Raw genomic sequence first — 27,627 nt, forward strand, 5'->3', positions numbered from 1 at the left:
GGGGGTTTCATTGTGCGTGCAGCTGCCGCGCTCAGTCGCTCTAAAATGGCCGCCGCCGCCCCGTCTCCCGCCGCCGCGGGGGCTCCCGCGGCACCCGCCGCGCCGGCGGCGGTGGCGCTGCCCCCCACTGAGAGCAAGAAGATCACCGACCTGCGGGTCATCGACCTCAAGTCGGAACTGAAGCGGCGCAACCTGGACATCACCGGGGTGAAGACCGTGCTCATCTCCCGGCTCAAGCAGGTGAGGGGCCGGCACAGGCCGCGGGGGCCGGCTCGGACCTGCCCGACCCGGCCCGACCCGACCCGTCGAGGGGCCCGGTCCGCCGCCGCTGGCCGCCCGGCTTCGGGGGGGCGGGGCCCTCGCGGCCCCGCCGGCTGCCCCCGGTGTGGGGGGCGGGACCGGGACCTCTCCCCGCGGCGCCGCTGGTGTCGGCGGAGGGGCGAGGGTCTGCCGGGACCGGGCAGAGCCGGCGGCGGCGCGTGGCCCCGGCAGGGCGGCACGCCCCTCTCGGGCGCCGGGCTGTGGGGCGGCGGCCCGACCGGGCCGGGCCGGGCCGGGCTCGGTGTCCCGGCCGGCGGAGCTCGCCCTGCGGCCTTGCGGCCCTCCTGCCGCCCCGGGCGCTGGAGCTGGTCGGGCGGCCGCCGGGGTGAGCCCCGGGGCCGGTTGTTGCTGTAGGGTTGCTGTGCTTCCCTGCCTCCTGTTTCTCTGCTGCCCTTAATGTCATCCTGGACGTCGTAGTGGCCTGCTAGTGTTATGTTTCCAGTGAGAAATGTGCTGATCCTTGATAAGCTGTACTTTGAAAACGTCATTTTAACAGCTTAAAGTCTTGCCATTATCATTAGCATTCCCCCCCTCTCCTTCAGCTGTAACTGAAAGGTTTAACCCAAAGTGTTTTATAAAATATTTTTGAGATGGACAAAAACAATTGTTTGGCTCACTGACTTCTACTGATGTCAAATTGTCTAGCTTCCCACTGAAATCTGCTAAAAATTGTATTTTTTGTCTCATTTAGGCTATTGAAGAGGAAGGAGGCGATCCAGATAATATTGAAATAACTGTTTCAGCTGACACACCCACCAAGAAGCCAACTAAAAGCAAAGGTTAAGATCTATTCATATACATTACTTTCTTAAGCAGTTTTTGTTGCATATATCACCTTAAAGAAGGAGCATGGAACTGTGGCCTGTAGTTAGGATACAGTTGTGACTTTACTGTTTATGACTCCTGTCACGTAAGACATCTTTTGCCTTACTCATCTGTTTTCAGTCAATGTATATAGGCAATATATAGGGATGCTGGATATATATGGAAAATGGGTGGGTTAAGAGATGTGTTATGAAGTAGTGGCTGTACTGCCTGCAGATCCTGGAGACTTGTGCTGCGTGTGCTGAGACTGTGTTAGATGATCTGTGAGGTTTTTGGAATATGCTATGTTAACAGAGATCCTGAACATGGAGTGTTGCAGGTGGAAGGTGGGTATAGGAACTGCTGTGTGGCTCTGGTGCCAGAGATGAGTATCTCTGTATTGTCCAGGAGTACCTGTGCAACAGCAAGGGGAGAACTAAGAGGTTCTTTAGCCGTGAGAAGGTCCTGGATTTAGGCTAGTGATGAGTGTACAGCGATCATAGAATGGTTTGGGTTGGAAGGGACCTTAAAGATCATCTAGTTCCAACCCCCTCCCATGGGCAGGGACACCTTCCACTAGACCAGGTTGCTCAAAGCCCCATCCAACTTGGCCTTGAACGCTTCCAGGGATGGGGCATCCGCAACCTCTCTGGGCAACCTGTGCCAGTGCCCCACCGCCCTCGCAGTAATACTGCGTCGTAGGGGGTCACTGCCTGAAGAGGACTGTATTGTGTGGGTTTACTAGCATACTTTTTAGTGAAGACAGGACTTATAAATATGAATTTCCTGAATGGGCTCTGAAGGCTTACTGTGAAATGTCTAATTAAGAGATTTTAGTTTTTCTGTTGTGAAAAATAATTATTTAGATTCTATACCAATCTGTTTGGCAGTGATTGTGTTGGCTCTGTTTTCTTTTGCATAAGTATTTAAATATTGTTTTGTAAGTTTGGGTTCTGGGAGATTTTTGTTTGGATTTTTGTTTTCTGTTGTTCTGGGAGCATCCATAATCAAGTTATACTGGGAAAGGAAATGTCTGTTTTATGCACAGCATTCTTCACTGAACATACATGCTAAGAATGTTCATATATGTGCTATAGATACCTGTTTTGGAAATGCTCAATCTTATACCACTGTTGCTTGTCTTAGGCTGAGTTTTGTGGCGGAAGTGATTATTCATGCTTTTGTCTGGTGCTGCACATGGGGAATTTAATAATAAAATCTATCTGCTTAGAAAGTTTGAATAACTTATCTGCGCTCTTGACACAGTAGAAAAGTGAAAGGAAATAAACTTTTTCACAATGTGGTTTCATTTTCTTCCGTGACATTACTTTATTCCCAACTCAGAAAAGGTAACTGATGTTTAAGAAAACTACATGGAAGCTAAATAAGGAAACGCTTCCATGATTTTTCATGTAGAGATCTAAATGGCTACTTGTTCTCTGCAAGGAACACTTCTTATCTGCTGCTTTTCATCCTCCTGTTCTCCAAACTAATGTAATGATGTGCATAATGTTCTTGAACCAGCTTCTTGTTTAGTTATACTATTTTGCTTCTGCCAAAGTACTTTGCCTGCTAGTGATGCTGCTGCCTGAGGGAGGGCTTCAGTAGCTGTTCCCTGCCATCTCTTCTGTGGAATTGAATCGTAACGCATACATATGACATGTACTTTCTTGGTAAATCTCAAAGTAAAATATGATCTTCATGAAGTTATCTGCTCACTTTGCAAGTGCAAGCGTTTTTCCTCATTACTTTTTGGATTACAAAAGTCCTATGAGCAAATTTTGTGCCAAAAGCATGAGAGGTTCATGCTGTATTAATCTTAAAGTGTGGAACAAGAAAAACTCACTAATTTGTCTAGGGAAAATCTTTTTTGATCTTACTGGTTTACTTCTAACTGTAAGAAAGAATATATTCTTTGTTTTAACTATTCCTTGTCTGTGTTAACTGCTGATTTTGATGTCATGTCCCTCTCTGGTGCTTTCTGCTGAAATATGTTACTAGTAACCAGAAAGTATCCCCCAAAACGTGGAAATCTAGGGCTTCAAAAATCCTTTCCCTAACGTGTCATTGGTAACTTTCAAAGGCATGTGAGAGATGCGTGCCCATCAACTGAATTCAGTAGGACTGAATTTTCATTTAAAATTAACTATCTTGATCCTCCTTGTGCTTGTACATGCTCTTCACTATGAGCAGTGTTGCCTCCTTTACTGATTTTGCCAACAGATTGCTCTAGGCCTTTTGCTAATGCTTGCTTTCCCCCCGCCCCACAGCTTCAGACTAATACTAATGAGTCTTTAATTATTTTACTGCTGTCCAGTGGTAAAATTAATGGCACTAGTCCTATGGTATTTTTTTCCCCATGCTATTCTTGCTGTACAAAGGAGGGTAGGAATATTAGATACTTGTTTACAAAGAAAATACAGCCTTAGAAAAGGCCAGGGAGTGGGAGAAATGGATTAACCTCCTCACAGCAGCCAGAGAGGTGAATGGGAGGGAGGAAGGAGATTTCCCTTCTGAAAAATCATGAACAATGTCAGTTGGCTACCAGTTCTAGATCTGAGTGTCTTTTGTAGCCAGTTTTACTGCAACTCTCAAGGTCTGTGGAAAAAGTGAGATGTCTAATTCCCTAGCACTGTCTGTTAGAAAACATTGATCTGCAATATTGATGCAGGCTGAATTAGAGAGGGAATAGTGTGTGTGTGGGGGAGTGATATATTTGTTTTCCTTCTCGTTGCTTTTTTTGTGTGTATGTTGACAAAAATGGAGAAGAATAGGAATGAGCCTAAGAATGGGACTTGCTTTCATAAAACAGGATTTTGTGATGGCCTGATAAATTGATTTATCAGCCGAGTATATACCGCAGTTTTTTTGTTGGACTGTGACAAGCTTTTGACAATGATGATACAAAGCCAACTTGCTATGAGGTAGGAAAAAACATCTGTAAAACACCATGACTAGAAGAATAAGGTCTTGACTAAACTGTTTGAATGTAGACCTTCTTTCTCTCAAAACAAACAGCAGCTTGCCAGTGTCCCTTACCAGGTTCTGCAGGATAAGCTATTGTATGAAAAAGGAGTCATATTTAAAATAGGGCATTTACTGACTTGCCCAAAACTGAGATAACATAGAGGGAGCCACGTGGATCTTCACTGGGAAAGTATATAATTGGAGAATTTTGCATCATTACTTGAAGAATGCTTGTGGACGGATTCTGTAATCCAACAAGAATCCTTGATCAATCCTGTATGCAAGGTTAGTCAAAATCTAACACTTTTTCCAGAAGCTAATTTCATATTCGGGATAAAGAAGAACTGCAGAACAGCTAATCAGAACAGTTATACAGGTGAGATCAGCTGGTTTTGCCAATTAAAGTTTGAAAGCTTAAAGATGGAACAAATACCAAGTGCTCCATCTTCAATTGCTTCAGCTGTGCCTCTCCACCCTGGAATTTAGTAGCTATGGACAAATTTCTCTTTTTGTAAAAAGGTTACAGTTTTTAGAAAAGCTGTTCTTTTCAAGCCTGAACGTTCTGCTGCTTATTCTGGTATCTAGAGGAAGTTACTTTACTGCTAGTATGAAATATTTTTCAAATGTTTCTGACATGAACATTCCTTTGAAGTATCTGTAGTAAAAAATATTGTAGCATATTGATACATCATAACTTGGTGATTGAAAGTTACTTTTCTGTCAAGTTTTGGAATTAGTGTGGATGAAGAACAGATTTTAGGCTAATCAATTTTAACCTCAGAGTATTAATGTGAGCAAAGACGTTTATTTGCTGCTCTTCCAAGTTTCTGCAGCCAGTTAGACACCTATTACTTCGTGTCTTAAGTACCCCTCTAGTTTCCGACTGAATTTCCAATTTGACAATACTGTTTCTTAGATCAAATGCTGACAACTGACAGGGGCTGGCTTATACTATTGCCCAAATAATTTTGACTTCTTTATTAAAGCTGTTTAGTTACTTAAACAAACAACAAAATAAAGTTGTACACTGTTGGCCTTCAAAAGGAGAGTGGAGTGGGGGAAATAATCTGTCATGATGTCATCTGTCCTTCAGGAATATTAAAATAACTATTTTAACAAACTGTCAGTTCATTATTTCTTTTTCTGAGTTGTTAACATGTGTTACTGTAGTTCTGTGATTTGATTTCTGAAACACTCTGCTGTGTGGCAAGCTTATCCAGAGGTAGATCAGTTTTCCTGCCCAGTGAATCATTGCTGGAGAAAGATAGGGATTCTCAGCTGCACTGAAAATAGGTGTCTTATGGCCATGTTACATACATGACATGATCTGCAGGGTACTAGTATAAATGCCTTGATTTTTAATCTTGAGTAACCTGAGTTTTCAGTTTTTTCTAAATGATTTTTTTTCAGAATAAATTTTCTAAATGAATCTTCTTCCTGATCTTTGTTGACCTGCTTTTTAAAATTCTTTTATTTTTAAAGGCAAGCAGGTAGCTACTTTGTTGCTGCTTCTCAGTGGCTGGTTCTGTTGATCTGCTTTGCAGTTGCTGAATAAAATAGTAAGGATTGAAAAGTGACTTCTCCGAATGTGCTTGGTGGGGGGGGGTGGTGCCCTTGCACACAGTGTTGTTGCACCACTAGTTCGGCCTCTTAATGTTACAAGGCATGTCTGTCTTAATTGACTCATAAAGTAGGTTTGCTAATTTATTATTATTTCTAGGTATGTGACCAGTGGTGTTCAATCACTCTATATATCCCTGTAAACTTTTAAGTATTTCTGTCAAGATTAAACCAACTGTTGAAACCCTACTCTTTCTCAAGTGTTTTACTCAAGATAGAGTACATTATAAGGAATTGAATACATTCCGTTTTTTGAGGAAAGATGTATGTAAATTATTTGTAAAGAGAGCATTCCTTTTAAACTAGACTTCTTGCATGTTAATGAGTAGATGATGTGTAGAAAATAATCTTTCTCTGGAGGGAGGGAATTATTAAGCTAAAGTACCTGAACTCAGTATTGATGATAGAAATTTAAGATATTGTAAGTTGTAATCGACACTTGAAAAATAACGTGCAGACTGAACCTTAGAAACACTTTGCATAGGTGGTTCCAATATTGGAAAGTTGCTTTCATCGTTTAAGTTATGATATATCATGCCTTATTGAAGTGAGATATAAATGATGTACAACAAACTGTAGGTAAGGCTTCCATGTGCCCTCGGATAGGAAGAAGTAATCTTGCCAAATATTTCCTATGTAATTTCATTAAGGTGGGGGTGAGTGGTGTCTCTAATGAGCTGCACTAGAAAGAGTTATGAATGTTTAATCATATGATTACAAATGATGGCAAATCTTATGAGCAAGTCAGTGATTCTCTAGAGTATCTGACTGTGCGAAGTACATCCTTTCTAAAAACCATAAATGACTAAAAGCAGTATCCTGCAGGCACTGTTGAAGACCTAAATATTCTTGTTATCCTATGATACCATTTAAGAATACAGAAATGTAACAGGATCATTTACTTCTGTTAATATTGTGGCAAATGATACTACTTGAATCACAGCAGACCTCTTAACTAAATAACACTATAAAGAGTTTATTCCATTGTAAAGATATTCTTTCCCCTTCTTCCTTTTTGCCTCCTGTCCCATGTTTTTGATGAATCTTTGGCATCAGGTATGACAGAACCCTGTTGGGTGTTTCAGCAGGAATAACAGAAGAAATGCAAACACTAATTCTTCCAAAATTTTATGATGAGTGTGTCACTCTATTTCTGCATGAGATGCATATGTCTAGTTTGTTTAAAACTTGTCCAAATACACTCTTCTATAATTCTTATACACTCAGCTTGAATTTCTCATGTAGAAGACCTTGAATAGGTAGAGCAAGCTTATGCTACTGTAGGGCTCGTAAATGAGATGAGAGCTAAACCTGCATAATGTTAAACCAACATTTGAAAGATCTTCTAAATCTTCTACTTGCTTCTAAGGAGACTATTCATTCTCTATGTAAATACTCTGTTGCAATTTTATGGTGTGTAGCAATTGCTATTGCCAGAAAAGGGATTGAGCATGGCTTATAAAGGAGTGCCATCATTCCAAGGTAAATTAGTACTTGTGGTGTTAGGCACCCAGATTTGTGGTGAGTGCTGCTTACACCACTGACATTTTCAATAGCCACTGCACAGAAAAACCTGTACAGAAAATTTATCATGTGTTGACAACTTGTGTGACTTGAGACCTGCTATGCCTGTTGTTTGCAGAAGGTCCAGCTGTTCTGACTGTGATTGTTAACATACCTTTTAATCCCAGTTATTTTCCTCAAAGTGATACTGGTCTTGAATAAGTTCACAGAAACAGTCAGTTTCTGAAAGGTGTTTGTTGCAATCTGATTAGTTGTGTGAAATTATGAGCCAAGTGTGCCTTGCAGTAGTCCATTGTGAATAAGTGTCATTGTGGAAAAGTTTTGAATTTTTGTGGACACTGGCTTTTTGACAAGTTACTGTACCAACGTCTGAAAACTATCTGTATCAGAACCTTGAAGTGCCGCTTTTGAGCAATGTGACTCTAACCAGATCAAAGTAACCCAAAACACAGAACCGAGAGGGAAAGCAAACTTCCTACCACTTTCTGACTTGAAGCTGAAAAGTGAAGGTCATTGTTGAGGTTTCCTTACACCTTGGAATACACCTGGTACTCAGAGTAAATGGGTCTTACTGCAAAGACAGACAGACAGACTAAAGAAAGGCTAATGAAAACATATATTCCTGTCTGGCTTAATCTAGCAGCAAACAAAAGATATGGACAGCTTCATTACTGAAAGGTATAACTTCCTCTTGATGAGGACATGTCAATAAAATATAGTTTTCTAGTTGGTATTGCAGAATGGTGGGACTAACTTGAGGTAGCTTTGTCAAATTTTTTTTTTTTTCTGTTCCCTATAAAGTCTGAATTCTAGTTCACCTGCCAGATTTCCTCAGGCAAAATGAGTGAATTTAAATAGCTATATGCTAGATAGTTGCTAAATATGTCTAGCATCTGCTGTGTGTGTTTGCCTGTCTCTATATATGCTTGGCTGGATATGGGATGTGGGAAAAATTGGTCTTTCAGGTTTAACAAACTAAAGAACTGAAATGTGAGAGGGGTAAAACAGAAAACAGTTGAATGTGTATAGAAATCCTTGCTGTGTCTCACTGCTTTTTATTTATATTGAAGATATCTGTGGCTGTAGAGTCTATCACAGAATGCTAAAATAGTAATACAAAATTTGGGTTAGTCTTGCTTTCAGGTATCACCTGTGATGCATATCAAAAACTGTCCTTTCCAGTGTAAGTGCACTCCTCTTTCTGAGGAAAGCTAGCTTCCTTAAGTATACCGTGCTTCTGGCTTTTTGCACCAAAATCTCACAAATCTATTGCATTACCAATATAAACCAGAAATGTTTTGTTTGTTTTAAATGAAGTAAAATCAGCAGCAAGGTCTCTATGCATTTAGATCTGAATGTTTAGATCTCATGTTTTGCAATTGTAGAAATAACTTCTGCCATGTGTCTTCGTGGAGACTAATATGCGTCTGAACTCAAAACAACAATATGCTGTATATAGGAGTACTGTTGAGTTCCGCCTTTCAGTGGAATGAGTAAAACCAACTGGAATCTTAGTAAAATCAAAACAGTAGTCTCTCTTCTTGGCCTGTAGTTGAGCAGTTTCCAGATTTGAAATGCAATTTAAGAACTGTGTTTTAAAAACTGTGGAAATTAATTGTTGACCAAAATTAACTATTCCAGGTAGCAGAAATGTCCATATTGTATCAAACTTTGGCTTATGTTTGTCTTTTCAATTCCTTTTGAGTATCTGTAGAACTGATTTAGCAATTCATTAGAGGACGCAGGGATGAGGGAAGATGTGATGTAAAAAAATAAAGCATTAAGTGCTGATCATGACTGCCATCTCATTTGCATCTTGAATTGACACTGTTTCAGTAGAAGATAGTAAAGCTGCTTCCTAACAGAACTGCTTCTGTGCCTTGAGCTACTGAAAACCATTGCATAGGCTAATCTTTGATAGAACGAATCAGAGACAGAATGCTCTACAAAGTGTGTGTTTGTGTGGAGATATTTATATCTAGTGTTCTTTGGTCTTGTTTTTGCAGAAGATTAAGGAAATGCAATGGGTTGCAAAGGGAACTGTGTCTAGTCATCTCCACAGCGGCATCCCTATTAGAGAAAAGTGTGTGTGTGCTGGAAGAACAGAATTCTTCAATGGAACATGCCCTTAGTGCAGTAAAGAATATGTAGAAAACCCCAGTGCTTCACCTGACTTGGTTCTTCTGTTCATTGTTCCCTCTAGTGATGAAAAGCACTGAAAAAGGTGGCTTGGAGAGGCTTGCAATTGCCATACTTGTGGATACTCAAAAACACAGCTAGATAAAACCCTGAGCAATCCAACCACACTTGGAACTTAGCTCTACTTCTCAGCAGGTTGGGTGGACAATATGACCTTTAGAGGTCCCTAAATTGCTCTGTGATGCTAATTATCCTATTAAGCAAGCCTTTCCAAAGTCTTAAGTCATAATGTCTAGTTCACTCCAGTAATTCTAGAAGCATACAGTTTAATGTTCTCCTGAATGCCATTATCACTCAAAGTAGAAGGATTGGTATTAAAATCACTAACTTGGATGTAACTGCTTGTTTATGCAACAGCATTGATTGTTCATGCTCACTCGGCGGACATTTTTTCTCCTCGCCTTAAAAATACTCAATTTTGGGAGAGTTATATTATAGTGAACGGTTCAGATAAACTAGAGCATATCAAGAATAATAAACTAAGGCCCAACACATAGTCAGTATTGAAAGAAAGTCTGCTCTACGTAGCAGCTCTAGTCATTAGCATATCCTATCATTTCAGGTAAAAAGCAGGAAGCTGATGAATTAGCTGGTGATGCATCAGTTGAAGATGATTCCTTTGTCAAGGTAATAAAAGTATGTGAATTTTTTCCCAGTTTGTATTTAAGTTTAATGTTTGGCTTTATTTACCAAAAAAAGTTCCATTTTCTATGCGCTAATTTATGTGGAAATTCGGAGCATTGTTTTTACTGTTTTCACAGCTGTGATGCCTAAGGGTGTGAAGGTGTGGGGTTTTTTAAATATGCTATGAATTTTTATTATGCATGTGATATAGTATTTTGCAGAAACAGTGATTCTAGCAGTGAATTTTTCAGAATATAGCTAATACCCTTAGTTATGCCAAATATTTGTTGTTCACACCAAAAGGAAAGTGAATTGGAGACTCAAGATGCAAGTGATCAAGATGGAAATGACGAATTAAAGGACTTCAAAGAATCTGTTGAAGATGAGAACTTGAATTCTAAAGAACTACCATCTGCAGAAAAGAAAAGATACCATGACCTGGAGCCAGCAGAGACAACAGAAGATGCAGAAAAGGATTCTGAAAGTCAGGTACTTTGTTGTATTTTACATGCATTTTTACCAGCAAAATGTATGTTTTTTTGTGTGTGTTTGTATTACTAGGAAGTCAGAACTAGTTTTTCAGTTTCTTGCTTATCTTTAAAAAGATAATTTGGTACTTTTTTCTTTCTGTTCTCCTTGACCTATGTTTGAATAGTCCTGAAACAAACGTGGCATTGATTGCTAAAATTCTACCAAGTCCATACAGAGTTCCTAAGAGGTCCTTTTCCCTGGTACTAGTAACAACATACATAATCTGAACACTGAACTGAAAGATGCAAGTCACGAGAACTGCCCATTGATGTTCACCTTATTGAGTGTGTATCTACGTAACTAAAATGTTTTCCGAGTTAACTGAATCTCTTGACTCTCCGAATGTTTTAAGTGTCTTACAGATAATTTGCTGAGCAAGTCCCTTTTATGTTCTTATAGGAAAATGAAGGTCAAGACATAGAAGACTACACTTTTCCAACTGTCCATGTAAGTTCCAAATCAGTTCTGTTAAGCAGATCTTTATGTCTATTTAGTTCAAAAAGATCACTTTAGACTGGCTTTTTGTTCCAGCATGCATCTTAGAGTCAGATGGTGTAATACAGTAAAGGTAAACTGTATGGGAAGCTTTCATTCATATTTTTTTTATAATGCAGATAATTGTTATTTCCAAAGAAGATGTCCTATTTAAGTGCAAATTCCTGTCTACAGTTTGGGAGTATTCAGTGCATAGACTTGGCAAGCACTATGTTTCAAACTCTTTTAAAAACACTTCAGAGGGCTATGCCAAATGCTAACATAGTATATACAGCCTATACAGGAGTTTAAAACTCCTGTTTTAATGTAGACATTTGCCTTTGGAGAATGTTTGGGGGTGGAGGGGGTGGTTTGGGGTTGGGTTTTGTTGTTAATACTGACATCTGTAACATCTTTAAATTCAGAAATTCATTCTGAGTTACGTGGAATAGATGTCTGAAAAGGGACATCTCGTACAGCATGTCTTGCTCAGTGAGGCTGATGATAAACAAGTAAATACCTATTAAAATCATGGTTTCATATTTAAGTACTTAGTGGAGGAAGTCTACCTAGTTTCTGACTTCTGTCCTAAGCTTTTAAAGCTAATGATGGATTGCTTGCATTTCATTGAAAGTAGTAATCAGCAGTGTGACATCCATTCTGAAGGCTTTAGCAAGACATGGGACAGTTTAGAAACGTCCTATTGAGTTAAGGCGGGCGGGGACGGGAAAGAAAATAGCTGCGTGTTCCAACCAATTGCGAGCTGCAAGCGTTATGGATAGATAGATACCAGTGAAGTTTTGTACAAATCTTCAGTGATTTGATAAGGGAGATGCACAGGCTTGATTTCTAGATCATCTTTTCTTTGGAAAGAGTTTTCAGTTCACTAACTTGCCTTCATACAATAGAAATTCTGTGGAAAATATGAGCTGTTCTGCTTAAAGTTTTAAAGTAGAAGACATTTAGTCTTGACTTCCTTTTCTTGCAGGATGGTGAAGATGAAGAAAATGAGAAAGGTATGTTTAAAGTTTAGTAGAGTTCAGAGGTCTTTAGTCTGGTAGAGCAGGCAACTTTCTCCTGTAATATTCAATCTCTTTACTAATACTAGGCTTGTCTCCAGTACTAAGTATCAGTTGTCTCCTTATTGAGCTCAGCACCTGGAATCATTGCAGTCAGTGGGTTTACTTCACTCCTAAGAGTTATTTTACTCTTAAGAGTTGATTGCAGTACTTATCAGTTACTGTGGTGGATGTATAATATAGTTGTAATACTATGATTCTTAATGAAAAAAACATAGTATTGAAGGACTCTGATTTTAATATACGGTAAGTCTTGATGCAGAAGGTTCCAACTTGCACTGCAGTAACTGATGTTTAATTGAGTGAAACGATACACCCTTACACTGAACTTGAGCACCCAACAAATGTATGGACCATCATATGCTTGACTTACTGTCACTTAGAAATACCAGTTGTATATAGGATGGTAAAACAAGTGTTTGGAAACCTGTGGAGTGGCTACCTTTTTTTAAGCTGTGCTCATTAGTGAAACTATAGAAGGAATGTAATGCATTTAGGCAAACAGACTTCCTGGACAGAAGTCTTAAGGATTCTACGTATTGTGGACTAGAAAGGACATGGAACACCATCACTTTACACAAGATGGAATAAACACATTAGTGAAGTTACAGGATAAAACTACAGACTCCATGTTTACGAGGGACCCCATGGCTGAAGTGTCTCATCTGCGCAAATCCAAGAATACGGCTGGAGATGCCTATGTGGGACTGAGATGGAAAATCTGTCCAGTGGATGAAGACTGAGAACCATTTGTCTACGAACTCTGGATTAAAGCTCACTCCTCCATGTTCTGCAGCAGCCTTGTACAGCTAACTTGACTGCCAAACAACTGCCTAGAAAGGAAAAGCAGAAGACAACACCAGCGTGGAAGGCTGGCTGAAATTCTCCAAGACTGTAATTCTTTCGGATTTGGGAAGGTTAGAAGTCCTAGAACCAGGAAGATTCAAAGACAGATTAAATCAAACTGTGAGCGTCCAAAGCAACTATTTTCTTCTGGAACGCTAAATCCTAAGCTGGAAAATGGATAATTCTTATGAAGAACGGGTATCTCCAGGATGGAACCATATTCTCCCTCCTAATGTTTTGGTATTTGTCTCTAGAAAATGTGTTTTGCCATGAAGAATAAGTGATCCTGGGTAAAGGATTTATATTTGTGTTAATACACCTTGTGTTTTTTTTCTAACCTTCCATCAGTGCTAATAACTGGCTTTGTATTTTCTAGGTCCTATTCTAGCTTATGCATATGAAATTGTTTAAACTTCTTGTTTTGCCATATTTATTCCTGTTAAATCCTCTTAGATAAAGCAGGTTCTGGTGATGGTACACAAGAAGTATCTAAACCTCTTCCTTCAGAAGAAAGCCTAGCTGAGGCTGATCACACGGCTCACGAAGAGATGGAAGCTAACACCTCTGTGAAAGAAGCTGAGGATGATAACATATCGGTTACAATCCAGGCTGAAGATGCCATCACTCTGGATTTTGATGGTGATGACCTCCTAGAAACAGGTAAAAATGTGAAAATTACAGATTCTGAAGCAAGTAAGCCAAAGGATGGGCAGGATACCATTTCACAGAGCCTGGAGAAGGAAAGCAAGGACTATGAGATGACAGAGAACCATAAAGATGGTAAGAAGGAAGACTGCGTGAAGGGTGATCCCGTCAAGAAGGAAGCCAGAGAAAGTTCAAAGAAAGCAGAATCTGGAGACAAAGAAAAGGATACTTTGAAGAAAGGTCCCTCGTCTACTGGGGCCTCTGGTCAAGCAAAGAGGTTTGTTTTTCTATGTCAGTTCTTTACGATACTGAGTACCAGCATTCAATAAGATCACTCTACATTAAGGGGGTAGCAGCAAGAATCTTATAATTAGTATCCTATGCTTCTGCCTATAGATTTTTTGACCGCCATAAGTTACTTTTTAAAATTCAAGATCTTCGTATAGACACTATGTCCTACTGATTGCATTGTCGAATTGTCAGCATTTATTTATTTTTTTCAAATTGACGATTTTTTTAAATGTCCTTGTGATGATGGTAATGAACAGCTATCAGTTCTAAGAACACAAAATGAAGTCAAGTCCCCGTCCTGAAATCTGGAGAAGATTGCCATATATCCACTGAATAGAGTTGTCAGAAAATCTAGATCTTCAGGCATCTTGGGGAAAAATCAGTGCAAGAATCCATAAGGGAATCATTTGTTCAAATATACAGTCTAGCCCTTTTTTATTTTTATTTTTTGAAATGTTAACTTGTCTATTAGTATTAGTAGTATAAAATGCAACACTTATCAAATTCTGTATTTTCAATTTTCTTCTGATTTTTAATTTGCTTCTCTAGCTCTACTAAGGAATCTAAAGAAAGCAAGACAACATCAAAGGATGATAAAGGTAACTATTACAAATTAGGGTAGTATTGTCTTGAACTAAATGCTTTCCTGTTTGAGAAATTGCTTGCCACGTTCTAAAATGGCTTATATAATTGAACTCGTGCATCTGTAGTAAATTATGCTAGAAGTACAGTAGTCGTTAGCTATATGTATGTGTCTCTATATTTTTTTTTTCTCCTTATGCTAGATTCCTCATAAGATCAAAAATAAAAACTCAATGAAAATCTCCTATTTCATAATATTTTGGGGAGCAAATTCCACTTAACGTTTCTCAAGTCTTTGTTTTGATGAGAAGGTGTAATTTTCAGATAAGCCTGCTGTAACTTACAATGGTTTGGATTGATGTTATACGCAGAACAAGCAAAAAATAATTGCAAGTACTTAAATGAAACGCCAATGAATTTTTTTTGTCTTGTTTGTAATTCTAGCTCATTTTTAAATAAAGTGAACTCTCAACGAAGTATAAGAGCTGAGATGCCAGCTAGCAAAATGGCACTTGTGGCTGTTTAGTGCATTAAAGTTGGACCTGTTTGTCTACCTTGGAGTTTCCATCTGTTACCATAAACCCCTGTATTATGCTTACAAATTCAAAGAGCGGAGCTCAAGAGCACATTAATGTCACCAGTTATACTGATGGTTCATCGTTGAACAAATGTATTTGTATAAGCTCATGTGTCTCCCTATTTTGCCTACTAGCTCTCTGCCAAAAACCTTTGTCACAAATTTCTTCCATATCACTAATGGATGAATGGAACTTTACCTGATAAATCAATTTTTGACAAGAAATTTTTGTGACAGACATAATTCAGTTTTCTGTAGATGCATGTCTTTTCATGGGAGTTATATGCTTACAATGAAATTAAATGAAGATACAACAAATCTGCTTTCATGTAGCATATATAACTGTAATAGTAACTATCATAAGGCTGTCTTAAAATACATAGCCAAAGCCAGTATAGTGGCTCTTTAATGATATTCTAGTTGTATCACAGTTTATTAAGATATCTAGGATTATCAAGATAATCCTGGTTTGACAATAACTGAGATTTGTTGCCTTTTGCTCTGGGTTCATCTTGATGCGTTGAAGAAGGAAAACTAACCTTTTTCCTCAAGGTGGTTAAATTACCTTTTAAAACTGCATACCACCAGATTTTCCAACTGTTTAGCTGGAGATCCAGTTCTGGTCTTGCCTGTATGACTGGCTACATTTTAACATACTCAAAAGTAGTTCATACATTTAGCAGCAAACAACAACAAGCTGACCTAAATAATATAAGACTAAAAGATACTGGGAATAAGATTACATGAATCTCTCCAGTTCTTAGTTCTATGTTGTTGCAAAAATGGCTAATATAGGGGGGGGAGGGGGAGGTGTTGGTGTTTAAAGCACATAATGTTCCTCCAGCTTTTCTTTAGTATTTTCCTTAGTATGTGGGAAATCATTTTGGTGGGTTGCATCCAGTTCTACATCCAGCAGTAGTTTTAAAAAGCTGCTCTGGATGGAGGGAAGATACTTCAAGAAGTTGTGGAAATTAACCAAGTTATTCTGGAGGCTAGGATTAACCAAGTCTCCCCTATTACCTTTCTGCCATCTCTTTGTTAATGTGAGTAAAGACGTACTGATGAAGAACAAATGTTGGGTGCTAAAAAAAATTTTCTTGGATGGAAGTTATTGATAAGAACCAGAAGTTGAAGCTAAATGTACATACCCAAATGAGGGGTAAAGCATGCCTTTAACAAAGAATTGTATGGTTTTTCTAGCTCTGTCATCTGGGTATGAGTTAGCCAAGCTGTTGGTTTCAATACATGGCTAAATGAATGAAATCTTATGGCATATATTTTTTTTATATAGAAGTCTTTTCAAGAAAGGTAACCGGATAAACAGTTACTTAAAGGTAACAGGCTAAGTTTCTCTTTTCAGCAAGAGTTTAGTTCAATATTTATGGTACCTTTGTCTCCTTAATTTTTTGGCTGTTTTGTAAAACTTGTTTCAGGAAGTGCAAGCAGTGTTAGTGGTAGCAGTGGAAGTTCAACTAGAAACCTGTGGGTTAGCGGACTGTCTTCCAACACAAAAGCTGCTGACTTGAAAAATCTCTTTGGCAAATATGGAAAGGTATTTCATAGGGTGTGATACCATGTGTGTTGTGTGTGTCTCCTCCCCCTCCTCTATTCAGTTACAGAAATTGAGTAATACTTGATTTAAGTAAAAGTCTGAGATTAAATGTCTGACCAGTGTTATCTAAAAAACCCCAATACTTTCAGCATGTAAAGTAAGAGTGCGTGCACACAGGAAGAACCATATGTTAATTTTCTAAGACATTTTTTTTTCCTGTTGAGGTAAGATAGACGCAAAAGAAATGTTACAAATATGACTGGTGAGGACTGGCTTGAAAAAGTTTTTTTTTTAAATTAAATAATGTTCTTTTGCAGCAACTGTATTTAACCATGAGTGTAAGATAATGTGCTAACCAGTAAAATTGTAATACAAACAGTCTTCATAGAACCTGCTGCTTTGGGAGACTTGTTTTTAAAATGTGTTCTGAGGGCTTATGAATGGGGAAAAATAGGTAAAAAAAAGTGACAGTTAATGTCTGTTCTTTCAGGGACTCTTTTAATGACTTAGTGAATTTTTTTACAGGCTGCTTAAACTAAGTCTGTTTTCCTGAATTTTGGTTTAATTTAACATACAAATTCCATAGAACAATGCAGAATCCATATAAGCTAAGCAGTCTTCTGAAAACAGTTTTTGTTGCAGTTGTTCTCATTTTCTCAAAGGAGTTGCTGATAACTATGTGAATTCATAGTGTTTGTATAAGCCTGTGCAGTTATGAAATTATTGCATCTTGGGAACTAGTTAGAACCTTAGCACTGTGAATATCAAGTATGTGTACTGATTATTGGATATCTGATTTTTCTTATGAATTTAGTAGGTGAATTTATTTAATGCCTTCACAAGTGTTGAAACCTGAGAGTATATTTTGTTAAAACTTCCAATTCTTTGGCTGTTTTTGCTGTAAAGATGCTTGGTACCTGTATTTACTTAGCTTCCCAGTTTTAAATTAATAGGGAAATATTCGATTTCTAAATGACTGTACCATTACAGGCTGCTAGAAAGATAAAATTATTGCATTAGAGCATGACTATATCAAGAAGACTGGACCTAACAGTTATAGAAATTTTAGCAAGGAGCAGGAACACAAAGCTTAATGCTTTCTCAAGAAGTAGGTGTCAGAGAGCTGGTTGCTAAAATTGCTTAATTGACACATTGGCTCCCTTATTAAGTTACCACATAATACTGCGTATACCTTCCTGCCATTAATTGGCAGCTGCTGATTTTTTTGTGGGGGTTCATCTGTCAGAGATGAACTGTCAAATTCAGATTAGTGGTGTTTCTGTGAATGAGTTTTGACAGTAACTGTCAAAAGAAGCATTTAGATAACGTGACTGGTCAAAACAGGACATAAGCATTAATATGGCTTGATGTGAAAGTTGGGATAAAGTTCTCAAAGCTGCAACTTCCTGTGGAATTAGATGCTTTTTGAAAACTTGGAGTGTCAGTCTTTCTAGTGGGGTGGGGTTTTTGTTGCTGTTGAAGTGGTTTTGTTTGTTTGGGGTTTTATATACTAGGGTAAAAATATTATTAGAATACCATTGCTTCCTTACTAGAAAAGTCTCTCTCAAAACCTAAATTTTACCTGTTTACGTAGGTACTTGGTGCAAAGGTGGTCACAAATGCACGAAGCCCAGGCGCAAAATGTTACGGCATAGTAACTATGTCTTCTAGTACAGAAGTGGCTAGGTGTATTGCACACCTTCATCGAACAGAGCTGCATGGACAACAAATTTCTGTTGAGAAAGTAGGTTTAATAAAATGAAATTTTTTCCCAAAATAGACCATCTTATGCAAGAATCTGTATTAACCCATTTGCTTTTGGGAAAAAATATAGGTGAAAGGCGATCCCTCCAAAAAGGAGTTGAAGAAGGAAAGTGATGAGAAATCTGGCTCAGGTAGAAGCGTGGGAGATAAAAAGACTGCATCAAGTGATAAAGCCAGCAAGTAAGAAATTTCACATGTCTTCTGAAGTCATGAAAATCCTTTAAGTTGAATTTTCCTCATTGCATTTGTGTGTTTCTTTCCTAACAAGAACTCCATCAACGAAAAAAGAAGAAAAGAAATCTGAGAAATCTGAAAAAAAAGAAAGTAAAGAAGCCAAGAAAACAGAAGGTAAAGATGAGAAGAGTGATAATGGAGCAAGTGGCCCTAATCAAGAATCCACTAAAAAAACTGAAGAAAAGAAAAGAATAAGTATGCAATATAGCCATGTTTCCTCCTGTTGAATCTGTGTGTCTGACTTGTTTTGGGGGCATGTTCTTGCTCTTACTGGAAACCAGACAATTAAACATCTGTTCTTTTTTTAGACTCCAGTAACATATATTACTTTAGAGCTGATGTAAAAGCTTCCATATTTTATATTACTACTTAATTACAGAGATGTGCTGGTATGCTTCTACCAGTAACAGTTCAATTTAGAGATTTAGAAATATCACTAAGGAAAATCTGTAATAGGCAAATAGGGATGTGTGTGTGTTTTAAACCTTTTTTCTTCTTTTTTTTTTTTTTTTTTTTTTTTTTTTCTCCCCCCTTCACTAGGTGGTAAAAGCCCAGGTCAAGTTGTAGTTTTAGACCAAACAAAAGGAGATCAAGGCCACACTAGGACAGTTAGAAGGGGAAGGTTTGATAAAGTAAGTATCTATAGATTTGATGTAATCCTTACCTGGTTTGATACTACCTTACAGTTGATATTTTCACTGAAGAGTCAATAAACTATCACAAACTGTTAAGCTTAGATAGAAGCTTTGTATGCTTTGGGATAGCTAAGTAGTTAATTATACTTGAACATAGCATCCAGAAATCTCCCTAAATGAATGAGACTTCTGAAATAACCATTGTAATCTCTATCTATAGCCACAGATATTGAGGAACAAAGAGCGTATTATTCAAGATAAAGTGAAATTCAGGGAATACAGGGGTAGAAAGGATATCTTGCCTTTTGAAAAGATGAAGGAACAGAGATTGCGAGAACACATGGTTCGATTGGAAAGAATACGACGAGCTGTTGAACTCCGAAGGTAGTAATTCAACTTTTTGATAAAGGCTATTTTATACATTAATTGATCAGATACTATATTTAGAAATCTAATCAGAATGCATTCTGTCAAGCCTTTTACTCAGATGTTAAAGTCTGGGACTCTACCTAACAATATCTTTATATGAATTAACAGACTCCAAAATTTTTGTTTGATCTTTTAATAGCCATGTATGTACACACTTAGCTTAGTGTTTGTTATGGGGGGGGGGTTGTATCTCATAAGTGTTACTGCATGCCAGTTTTCTTTTTGAAAAGATGAGAAGTTGGCTAGGAGACGTGGCCAAAAATAGTGTTTGGGGCTGGTTGGTTGGTTTGTTTTTAAACAGGGAACTGTTGTATATCTAAACGACAAATCAAGCATAATACAATTTTGTCCCTTTAAATAAAAGGTCTAAATGACTACACTATTCTACTCTGCTCTTTTCATATGGCCAAAAGTTTGCAAAGGATAGTTAAATGACTTGTGTTGTTAGCTGGATTTCCCTAAACAAAGGAATTCCCAGCAGGCGTAAAGCTTAAAGGAGAAAATGCCTTTCCTGCTTCTTGTAAGCTATACTATAGGGGGTGGGAAGAAGAAAGCAAAATGAAGCTGTTGACAAGTATACCTAATCTGTGCAAGTCGGAACGATCATGTTATTCTCTCTTTATTTTTGGACAAAAACCAATAAGTAAATGTTTTGTTAGCTGGAAGAGGCGAAGAGCTAAAATAGCATTTATTTTTAAGATCCAGATCATATTCTTCGCTAAATTGTTGTTATTGTCTGCCAGATGACAACATAGAAATATGAGTACAGCATAAAATACATCAAGACTGATGATTCTTGATGTAACTTTTCCTAGTATCTGTTGTCTGCTTAAATGGTGTAGAGTATGCTAAAACCAGTTTGGCTACTTGGGGCTAAAAGTATAGACTTCTGATACCAGGACTTCTGTCAAGAGCTTACTCTCAAATAGTTTGTTTTTAATGTCTATGCCTAAGGTGATATTAGTTTTGGATGAGAAAATTTTTCAGATGAGTTTCTGCTACCTCTTTCCCCCCCCCCCCCCCCCCCCCCCCCCCCCCCCCCCACTTTAGGCGAAGAGAAATTGCTGAGAGGGAGCGTCGTGAGAGAGAACGCATACGAATAATGCATGAACGAGAAGAATGCTTGCAGAGAGAAAGGGAACGATTAGAAATTGAAAGGCAAAAACTAGAGAGGGAAAGAATGGAACGGGAGCGTTTGGAAAGAGAGCGTGTTCGTATTGAACAGGTGTGCACATTTATATTTTGGACTGTAGTGCAATATCATTTTGGAGTATAACCCAGTTTGCACTTAAGGTGAATTTTTCTCTTCGCCCACCCAGCCCATAAAAGAACCAATCAAACATTACATAATCCACAATGTACAACAACAGTAATCTTTTATCTTGTTTGCTTGACCTGTGAGTGATTTGATGGCAAATTGTTGCTACTGGTTTATGCGGTGGCTATATGTGTCTGTCTCTAAAACTGAAGTACAGCAGATCATATTGCCCGTACTAGTCTTCCATTATTTTACTAGATTTTTTCCTAGAGAATGTCACTGCAAACTTAATGAGGTGTGTTTCTGGGTAGCAAATACAGTAGCAATACAAGAAATTACCCAAAGATATTTCTATCTAACAGGCAATAGCTTCTCCAGATCTGTTGTCTACTTTTTTTAGACAAGTATTCCTTATACTCTTTAATCTGAGATGCTATCCAAGGATTAACTATATCAGATAGCCTTTAATAGAAAACAATCAAGTATTAATTCCGTATACTTGCTAATTCTTCTATAGGTATCTCTAATAAAGAGCTATTTTGTTTGTTGTGTTTATTCACCGTTCCCTTTCATGGTAGGAACGTCGAAAAGAAGCAGAGCGTATTGCTCGTGAAAGGGAGGAACTTCGTCGACAACAGCAGCAACTTCGTTACGAACAGGAAAAGAGGAATTCTTTGAAACGTCCACGTGATGTAGATCACAGGTAATCTAATTCTCAAACCATTGTTTTACAGCACTTAGTAAAAAGAAACAGCTACCAGCCCTGTGTCAGACTTGAAAATGCATTTGTACCTTAAGTCTTCACAGAATAACTGGATTTCTGGTATTTGTTTTTGACATCAGTTTATGCCCAGTGTGTGAAACACACCTTATGTGTAGGAGAGAGTTTTGAAATAAGAGAAGCATCCCCTGAATTAATTCTTACTGTATGAAAAGAGCGTAACGCTATTCAGTGCATTTGCTGAGGAAAGTTGTTCTTCTGCCTTAATGGTTGAAATTTCAAGCTTCTACTTTGTTAAGAATTCACATTTCTGGTAAATGGATGGTTCAGGAAGTCAATGTGATTGCTTTTAATTTTTACTGAAGCTGATGACATCTGTTATTTGCTGTTTGAGCCACATGAATTGACCTGGCTTTGATCCTTATTGGATTATAAGAATAGGACTGAGACCTTAGCCATAAAATTGACATATCAGTGGTACAATGGAAGGTAAATGTAAGTCATCATGGTAGATACAGTAGCAGAACACTAATATTTCTTCACCAGAGGAATAAAGACAGCTTCATTTTTCAAGGGTACTGATGATACACTTCAGTATCTCATATTCTTACCATAGAGACTCTGTACCTGAATGTTTCTAGTAAGCAAGGCTGTGATGTTTCCTACAGTATTCTTTTCTGAGAAAGCTGTTCTGATTTGTGGGTGGTTGTTTTGGGGGTGGGGTTTTTTTGTTGTGGGGTTTTTTTTTCCCCTAGAGGGCAATTTTTTTTTCCTAGAAGGCTACTTTCAAGGCAAAATCTTGCTACAGTGATGTTTTTGTTTGGGTTTTGTTTTTTTCTTTTAAACTGCCCAACACGGTATACTATTGCTTAGATTTTTATTACATATTTTATTGCTATTTTGTGTCTTTAATTTGCACTTCAGAGGGGTGTTTTAGGGTTTTTTTTTCTTAAATTATTTTGTTCACTACTATTTAAAGAGTCTACCTTTGTTAGTGGCTTTCCAAAGGTCAAATGAGCGTCTTTAAAACAGACAACTGACTCATTTCTCAGTATATTAGGCCTTGATTTGGATATGTGTAACTGAGGGTTCATTTGCTTTGCTTAAAGGAGAGATGATCCTTACTGGAATGAGAATAAGAAGATGGCTCTTGATACAGATGCACGTTTTAGTCACGGTTCAGATTACAGTCGCCAGCAGAACAGGTTTAATGATTTTGATCACAGAGAAAGAGGACGATATCCAGAAGGTTCTTCTGTTCCATCATCTTCTTTTGATAGGTAAGTTTAGGTAATAGGGCAGGTATTTGCTTGCTAACACCTCTGTGTATTTCATTCTTAACTGTTCAAAATTTAAAATAGTACTAAAGGCTTTATACAGTTTTGATGCAGAATTGCAGTGGTGTCCCAAAATATCTTGTATCTTCAGGACCAGCCATTTATATCACGGAATCTAGTCAGCTTTTCTCTGACGACTTTAGATTAGCTGCCTGGTGTTCTTTTTTGGGTGACGTTTCAAAAGAATTTTTGCAATTATTCCTCTTTCACATCTAGTCATAAGTGGGTTCTGATGGATTAGATCTGTCCTACTTGGTAACTTACCTCCTTAAGAAGCAAGGCTAAAAGCAACTCATTTAATGAGAGTTGAGAGCATTACTTGCACAAGTCGTATTTATCGGGATCCATGCAACTGTGCAGTAAATGCTGGTTCCAGACCCAACTTTATGTTTCCATTAAACATCTCCAATAACCAGTTATAAAGTTAAGACCCCATAATTGTAGCTTTTGGACTTCTGCTTTTATGCTGCAATGGATTAGAATTATATTTTCTAGCCAACTCGAGAAATCTAGCATTCCTTTTGCTTCATATTAGGCAAAAAGGAGGCCCTACAATTGCTTAAATTCTGCTGACCAAAATGAGAACAGATAAATGCATAAAGAAATGTTAAACTGGCTGCAAGAACTTCAGCTCAAAATGACAATTGTAGAAATAAATATAATTTGGGGTGGGGGGGATCTTTGAGTTATATACTAAATAGATAGTGTCGTGGTTTAACCCCAGCCAGCAACTAAGCACCACGCAGCCACTCACTCACTCCCCCCCACCCAGTGGGATGGGGGAGAAAATCGGGAAAAAGAAGCAAAACCCACGGGTTGAGATAAGAACAGTTTAATAGAACAGAAAAGAAGAAACGAATAATGATAATGATGACACTAATAAAATGATAACAGCAATAATGAAAGGATTGGAATGTACAAATGATGCGCAGTGCAATTGCTCACCACCCGCCGACCGGCACCCAGCTAGTCCCCGAGCGGCGATTCCCCGCCCCCACTTCCCAGTTCCTATACTAGATGGGACGTCATATGGTATGGAATACCCTGTTGGTCAGTTTGGGTCAGGTGCCTTGGCTGTGTCCTGTGCTAACTTCTTGTGCCCCTCCAGCTTTCTCGCTGGCTGGGCATGAGAAGCTGAAAAATCCTTGACATTAGTCTAAACACTACTAGCAGCAACTGAAAACACCAGTAGTGTTATCAACATTCTTCTCATACTGAGCTCAAAACATAGCACCGTACCAGCTACTAGGAAGACAGTTAACTCTATCCCAGCTGAAACTAGGACAGATAGTAATAAACATGTAACATAAAGACGAATAATATTTTTGTATACTCACACATGTGCTTACATGTGCAGAGAAAATGGGAAAATGGGAGGCAACCAAATTACTTTTTCCTACTTTATCAACTTAGGCGAGAACGTTTTGTAAATCAAGGTGAAGCAAAAAAGACTCGCCCAACAGCACGAAGGGAAGAGCCAGGGTTTGAGCGATATCCTAAGAACTTCAGTGAGTCCAGAAGAAATGAACCACCACAGCCAAGAAGTGAACTTCGAGATACAGACAGACGAGAAGTGCGAGGAGACAGAGATGAAAGAAGAACAGTGATAATTCATGACAGACCTGAAATACCACATGGTCGACATCCAAGAGAGACTGGTTCAAATCCACCTAGACAAACAAATTGGAAGAGTGAGGGAAGCATAAACACAGACAAACGGGATGGCAGGTAAATCTGCTGGCTAACCAACAAACTAGTGAAGCTACTGATTCTTGCAGAATTTATGCATAGTAGCAATTCCTCAAGAACTGATGTGTAAAGAGAGAACAGACCCCCTCCTAAAGAATGGCAAAGTCACTTCCCAAAAGCATTAGAAAAAAATTTTTCTGTAGGTTGTCACATAGGCTAAACCTCATCTGTAAAGTTGATGCTGACTCCCAGCAGTCTATTCTTAATCGTGTGTAGCAACATATAGTAAGGAGGCTTTTGTGCAAGAATGCGGATGTAACCAATAACCTGTAAGCTTTAATTATTTAGAGAGCTACATAGATCTAAAAGAATATTTCTCAGAAGCTAACTGCAAGTTGCTAGGAACCTGAGAAACAAAAAGGAATCTTCGAAGTCTACATGTGCTGTGATTTGGTACCAGTTCTGTTATACTGAAAGCAAAATTTTGATAAAAGCAATTTTTACAGAGGTGAGAGGCCAGATCGATCAGGAAGAGAAGTGTCTGGACATGTGAGAGGTGCACCTCCTGGTAGCCGTAGCAGTGCTTCTGGGTATGGAAGCAGGGAAGGAGAACGAGGCGTGATGGGAGAAAGAGGTGGAGGACAAGTGAGTCATCTTCTTGTGTTTGTGTGCATGAGAGACTGGAAAATGCAAAATCACGCTGGAAAAATGACCATATAGCATCATATAAATCATTAGCAAGCATCCTGGGTATTTTCAAGTTAGTTTTCTTTAAGGTTCTTTTTTGTTGAGTTTTTTAATAAGCCCAGAAATTGCAGAAAACATACCCCATTTTTTTTTTATGATTAGCATCTTTCAGGTAGATCAGAACAATACCTGAATGAGTTGCTGATTGGACTTTTAAGAATTTGTTGTCATCCTATGTTTTCAGGGTTTTAACCTTACACTGCCTGCTACTTCCAGTGCAGTTTGTCATTGTAATATGTAGTGTGCTACTGAGAGAAGAACCTGTAAGATTTGTTCTTAAAGTCTACAGACTAAATTGCTCCACGCTACTAGGTCCTGAAGCATTTTTTAAAAATAGTCTTTCTGTAGCCATATGGAACATGCTTGTCTGATTATATGAGATCAGGGCATAATTGGGAGTAAAGTACGAGCTCATGGAACTTCACTCCCTGCATACCCACACCGTCATTATTGCAAATTAGTGTCTTTTTGTTATTTAGTGTTACTTTTAACAGGACCCTTGTAAGCATGGGTTAGCTGCCTGTGGACTGAAATCTTAGAAGATGCTTGACTTTTCTATATTATATATATATAAGCTGTAAGCTTAACTTTCTTGAAAAGCTCATTTCCTGTTGATAACGAAATATGCCTTTCATTCTGAAAATGACTATCACTTTCTTACTAGCACTATAATGAGGACAGACATGTTGTTGAACGCCATAGTCGTGAAACCGGACCAAGAAAAGAATGGCATGGACCTAGTTCTCAAGGAAGTGGGTATCATGACACAAGGAGAATGGGAGATGGCCGCGGAGGAGGTGGCATGATGTCTCCACATACAAGGTACCAAAACTACTCCTTCCTCTCTGTTCCCTACTGACCTCTCAAAGCTTTGGTTATGCTTAGGCAGTACAGTAGTCTCGGTGCAAGCAGCATTACTTTCTGTGGATGGTTTGTTGCTGCACAAAATACAAACCCATGTTTCCATGCCAGCACATGGCTCCACAATGGTCGTATTGCTAGTGGCAGTATTGTTGGGCTGCACAGAAGCAAGTGACTTCTTGCACAGCCTCTTGTGTCTTTTGAGACTTAAAGTTTAACAGTCGAGTGCTATGAGTCTTAACAATGTTCTTACCTGTACACCAAGAGTTTAGAAACTTATCATAACTTAACCCTTTTTTAAAACCTTTGTTTCCAGTAACTCTTCACCAATTAATAGAGTTGTACAGATCACAGGCAATTCCATGCAGAGGGGAAGTGGCTCAGGATTTAAGCCATTTAAAGGTGGACCTCCACGAAGATTCTAAGACCTACAGCTGCTTGGTTTCAAGATAACTTATTGAAATCTCTTGTAAACTTTCTCTGATTAAAAACAGGAAATCTTGTCTGGAAGTCCTGGTTAAATTTTTTTAATTTAACATGATTACTTTCCTCTCAATTTTGGAGGCGTTTTAATAGTTACGTTGTAATTTTGGATAGTTTTTGTGTATCTTTGATAAGCATTTTCCCTGAGGCACTAGAGCTGTGTAAAAACAAATTGGAACCAAAATATTTGTTAATCCTGTATAAAAGAATAGTTTGCAGCTGTGTGCTAGTAGTTTGATTTACCAACATTAGCTCTGTGGTGTCATGCTTTAAAGTTAGCTACTTATCACAACATACACAACTATAACCTCCATTTTGAAGGTTGTCCAGGCTATTATCTCTGCTTTCTAATTTGTAGAGAAATAAGATTGTTCTTTCATTACTGGGTATTATGTAACCTATTTTTGCAGAAGGTACTGTTACATTGAGTGCATTTATGTGTATTCTTGCAAATGTATTCTTTTGAAATAAACCTTCATATTCTGTATAGCTTCTAGTAAGTCTTTGAAACAAGTCTTTGGGGAAGAGAGAATTAAACAGACATGTTGGTATAGCAAATCAAAACATGGGTGCCATTAGCTTCCAACTAAAACTTCTTTAATTGTCTCCGTCACTGTTACTGAATTAAAAGTGTAGAAACAAATTTGATAGCACAAGAAAGCTTAGGCCTCCCATGAGTGTTCCTATATTTTTTGGTACTAAAGAAATAATTTTACAGTTTGTTCTCTGCTTAGCAAAGCTCTGGCAGAACTTTGATACAGCTGTTTTTTTAAACCAGACTACCACAAATGAACTTTGCATACAGTGGTTGGGGAATTCTATATATGCAGTCT

General features: G+C 38.3%; 1 protein-coding gene across 3 annotated transcripts; it reads left to right on the forward strand.

Moving 5' to 3' along the window:
- SLTM (SAFB like transcription modulator) lies at positions 1–27,281 on the forward strand. 3 transcript variants are annotated; one of them, XM_030013631.2, is made up of 21 exons: positions 1–240; positions 1,013–1,100; positions 9,998–10,071; positions 10,363–10,548; positions 10,990–11,037; positions 12,053–12,080; positions 13,443–13,911; positions 14,475–14,524; positions 16,518–16,636; positions 18,231–18,380; positions 18,471–18,580; positions 18,669–18,748; positions 19,175–19,266; positions 19,490–19,653; positions 20,749–20,923; positions 21,535–21,659; positions 22,787–22,957; positions 24,428–24,742; positions 25,210–25,348; positions 26,115–26,272; positions 26,628–27,281. In XM_030013631.2, the coding sequence occupies exons 1-21, from the start codon at positions 46–48 to the stop codon at positions 26,734–26,736; spliced, it is 3,045 nt and encodes a 1,014-aa protein (XP_029869491.1). In that variant the 5' UTR covers positions 1–45; the 3' UTR covers positions 26,737–27,281. The 3 variants fall into 3 exon arrangements, with proteins under 3 accessions (XP_029869491.1, XP_029869487.1, XP_029869488.1); XM_030013627.2 differs by having other exon boundaries at positions 2–240; positions 18,669–18,829; XM_030013628.2 differs by having other exon boundaries at positions 2–240; positions 9,998–10,062; positions 18,669–18,829.
- The last annotated feature ends 346 nt before the right edge of the window (positions 27,282–27,627 follow it).

This window comes from Aquila chrysaetos, chromosome 5 (assembly GCF_900496995.4).
Source record: "Aquila chrysaetos chrysaetos chromosome 5, bAquChr1.4, whole genome shotgun sequence".
NCBI classification, from domain to species: Eukaryota; Metazoa; Chordata; class Aves; order Accipitriformes; family Accipitridae; genus Aquila; species Aquila chrysaetos.

What these genes read in the sequence shown, in the direction of transcription:
- SLTM (XM_030013627.2), top strand. Translation starts at nt 46, where the DNA reads ATGGCCGCCGCCGCCCCGTCTCCCGCCGCCGCGGGGGCTCCCGCGGCA. An exon ending in TCATCTCCCGGCTCAAGCAG is followed by an intron (nt 241 to 1,012) that starts GTGAGGGGCCGG and finishes TGTCTCATTTAG; the next exon opens with GCTATTGAAGAGGAAGGAGG. An exon ending in CCATCATCTTCTTTTGATAG is followed by an intron (nt 22,958 to 24,427) that starts GTAAGTTTAGGT and finishes TTATCAACTTAG; the next exon opens with GCGAGAACGTTTTGTAAATC.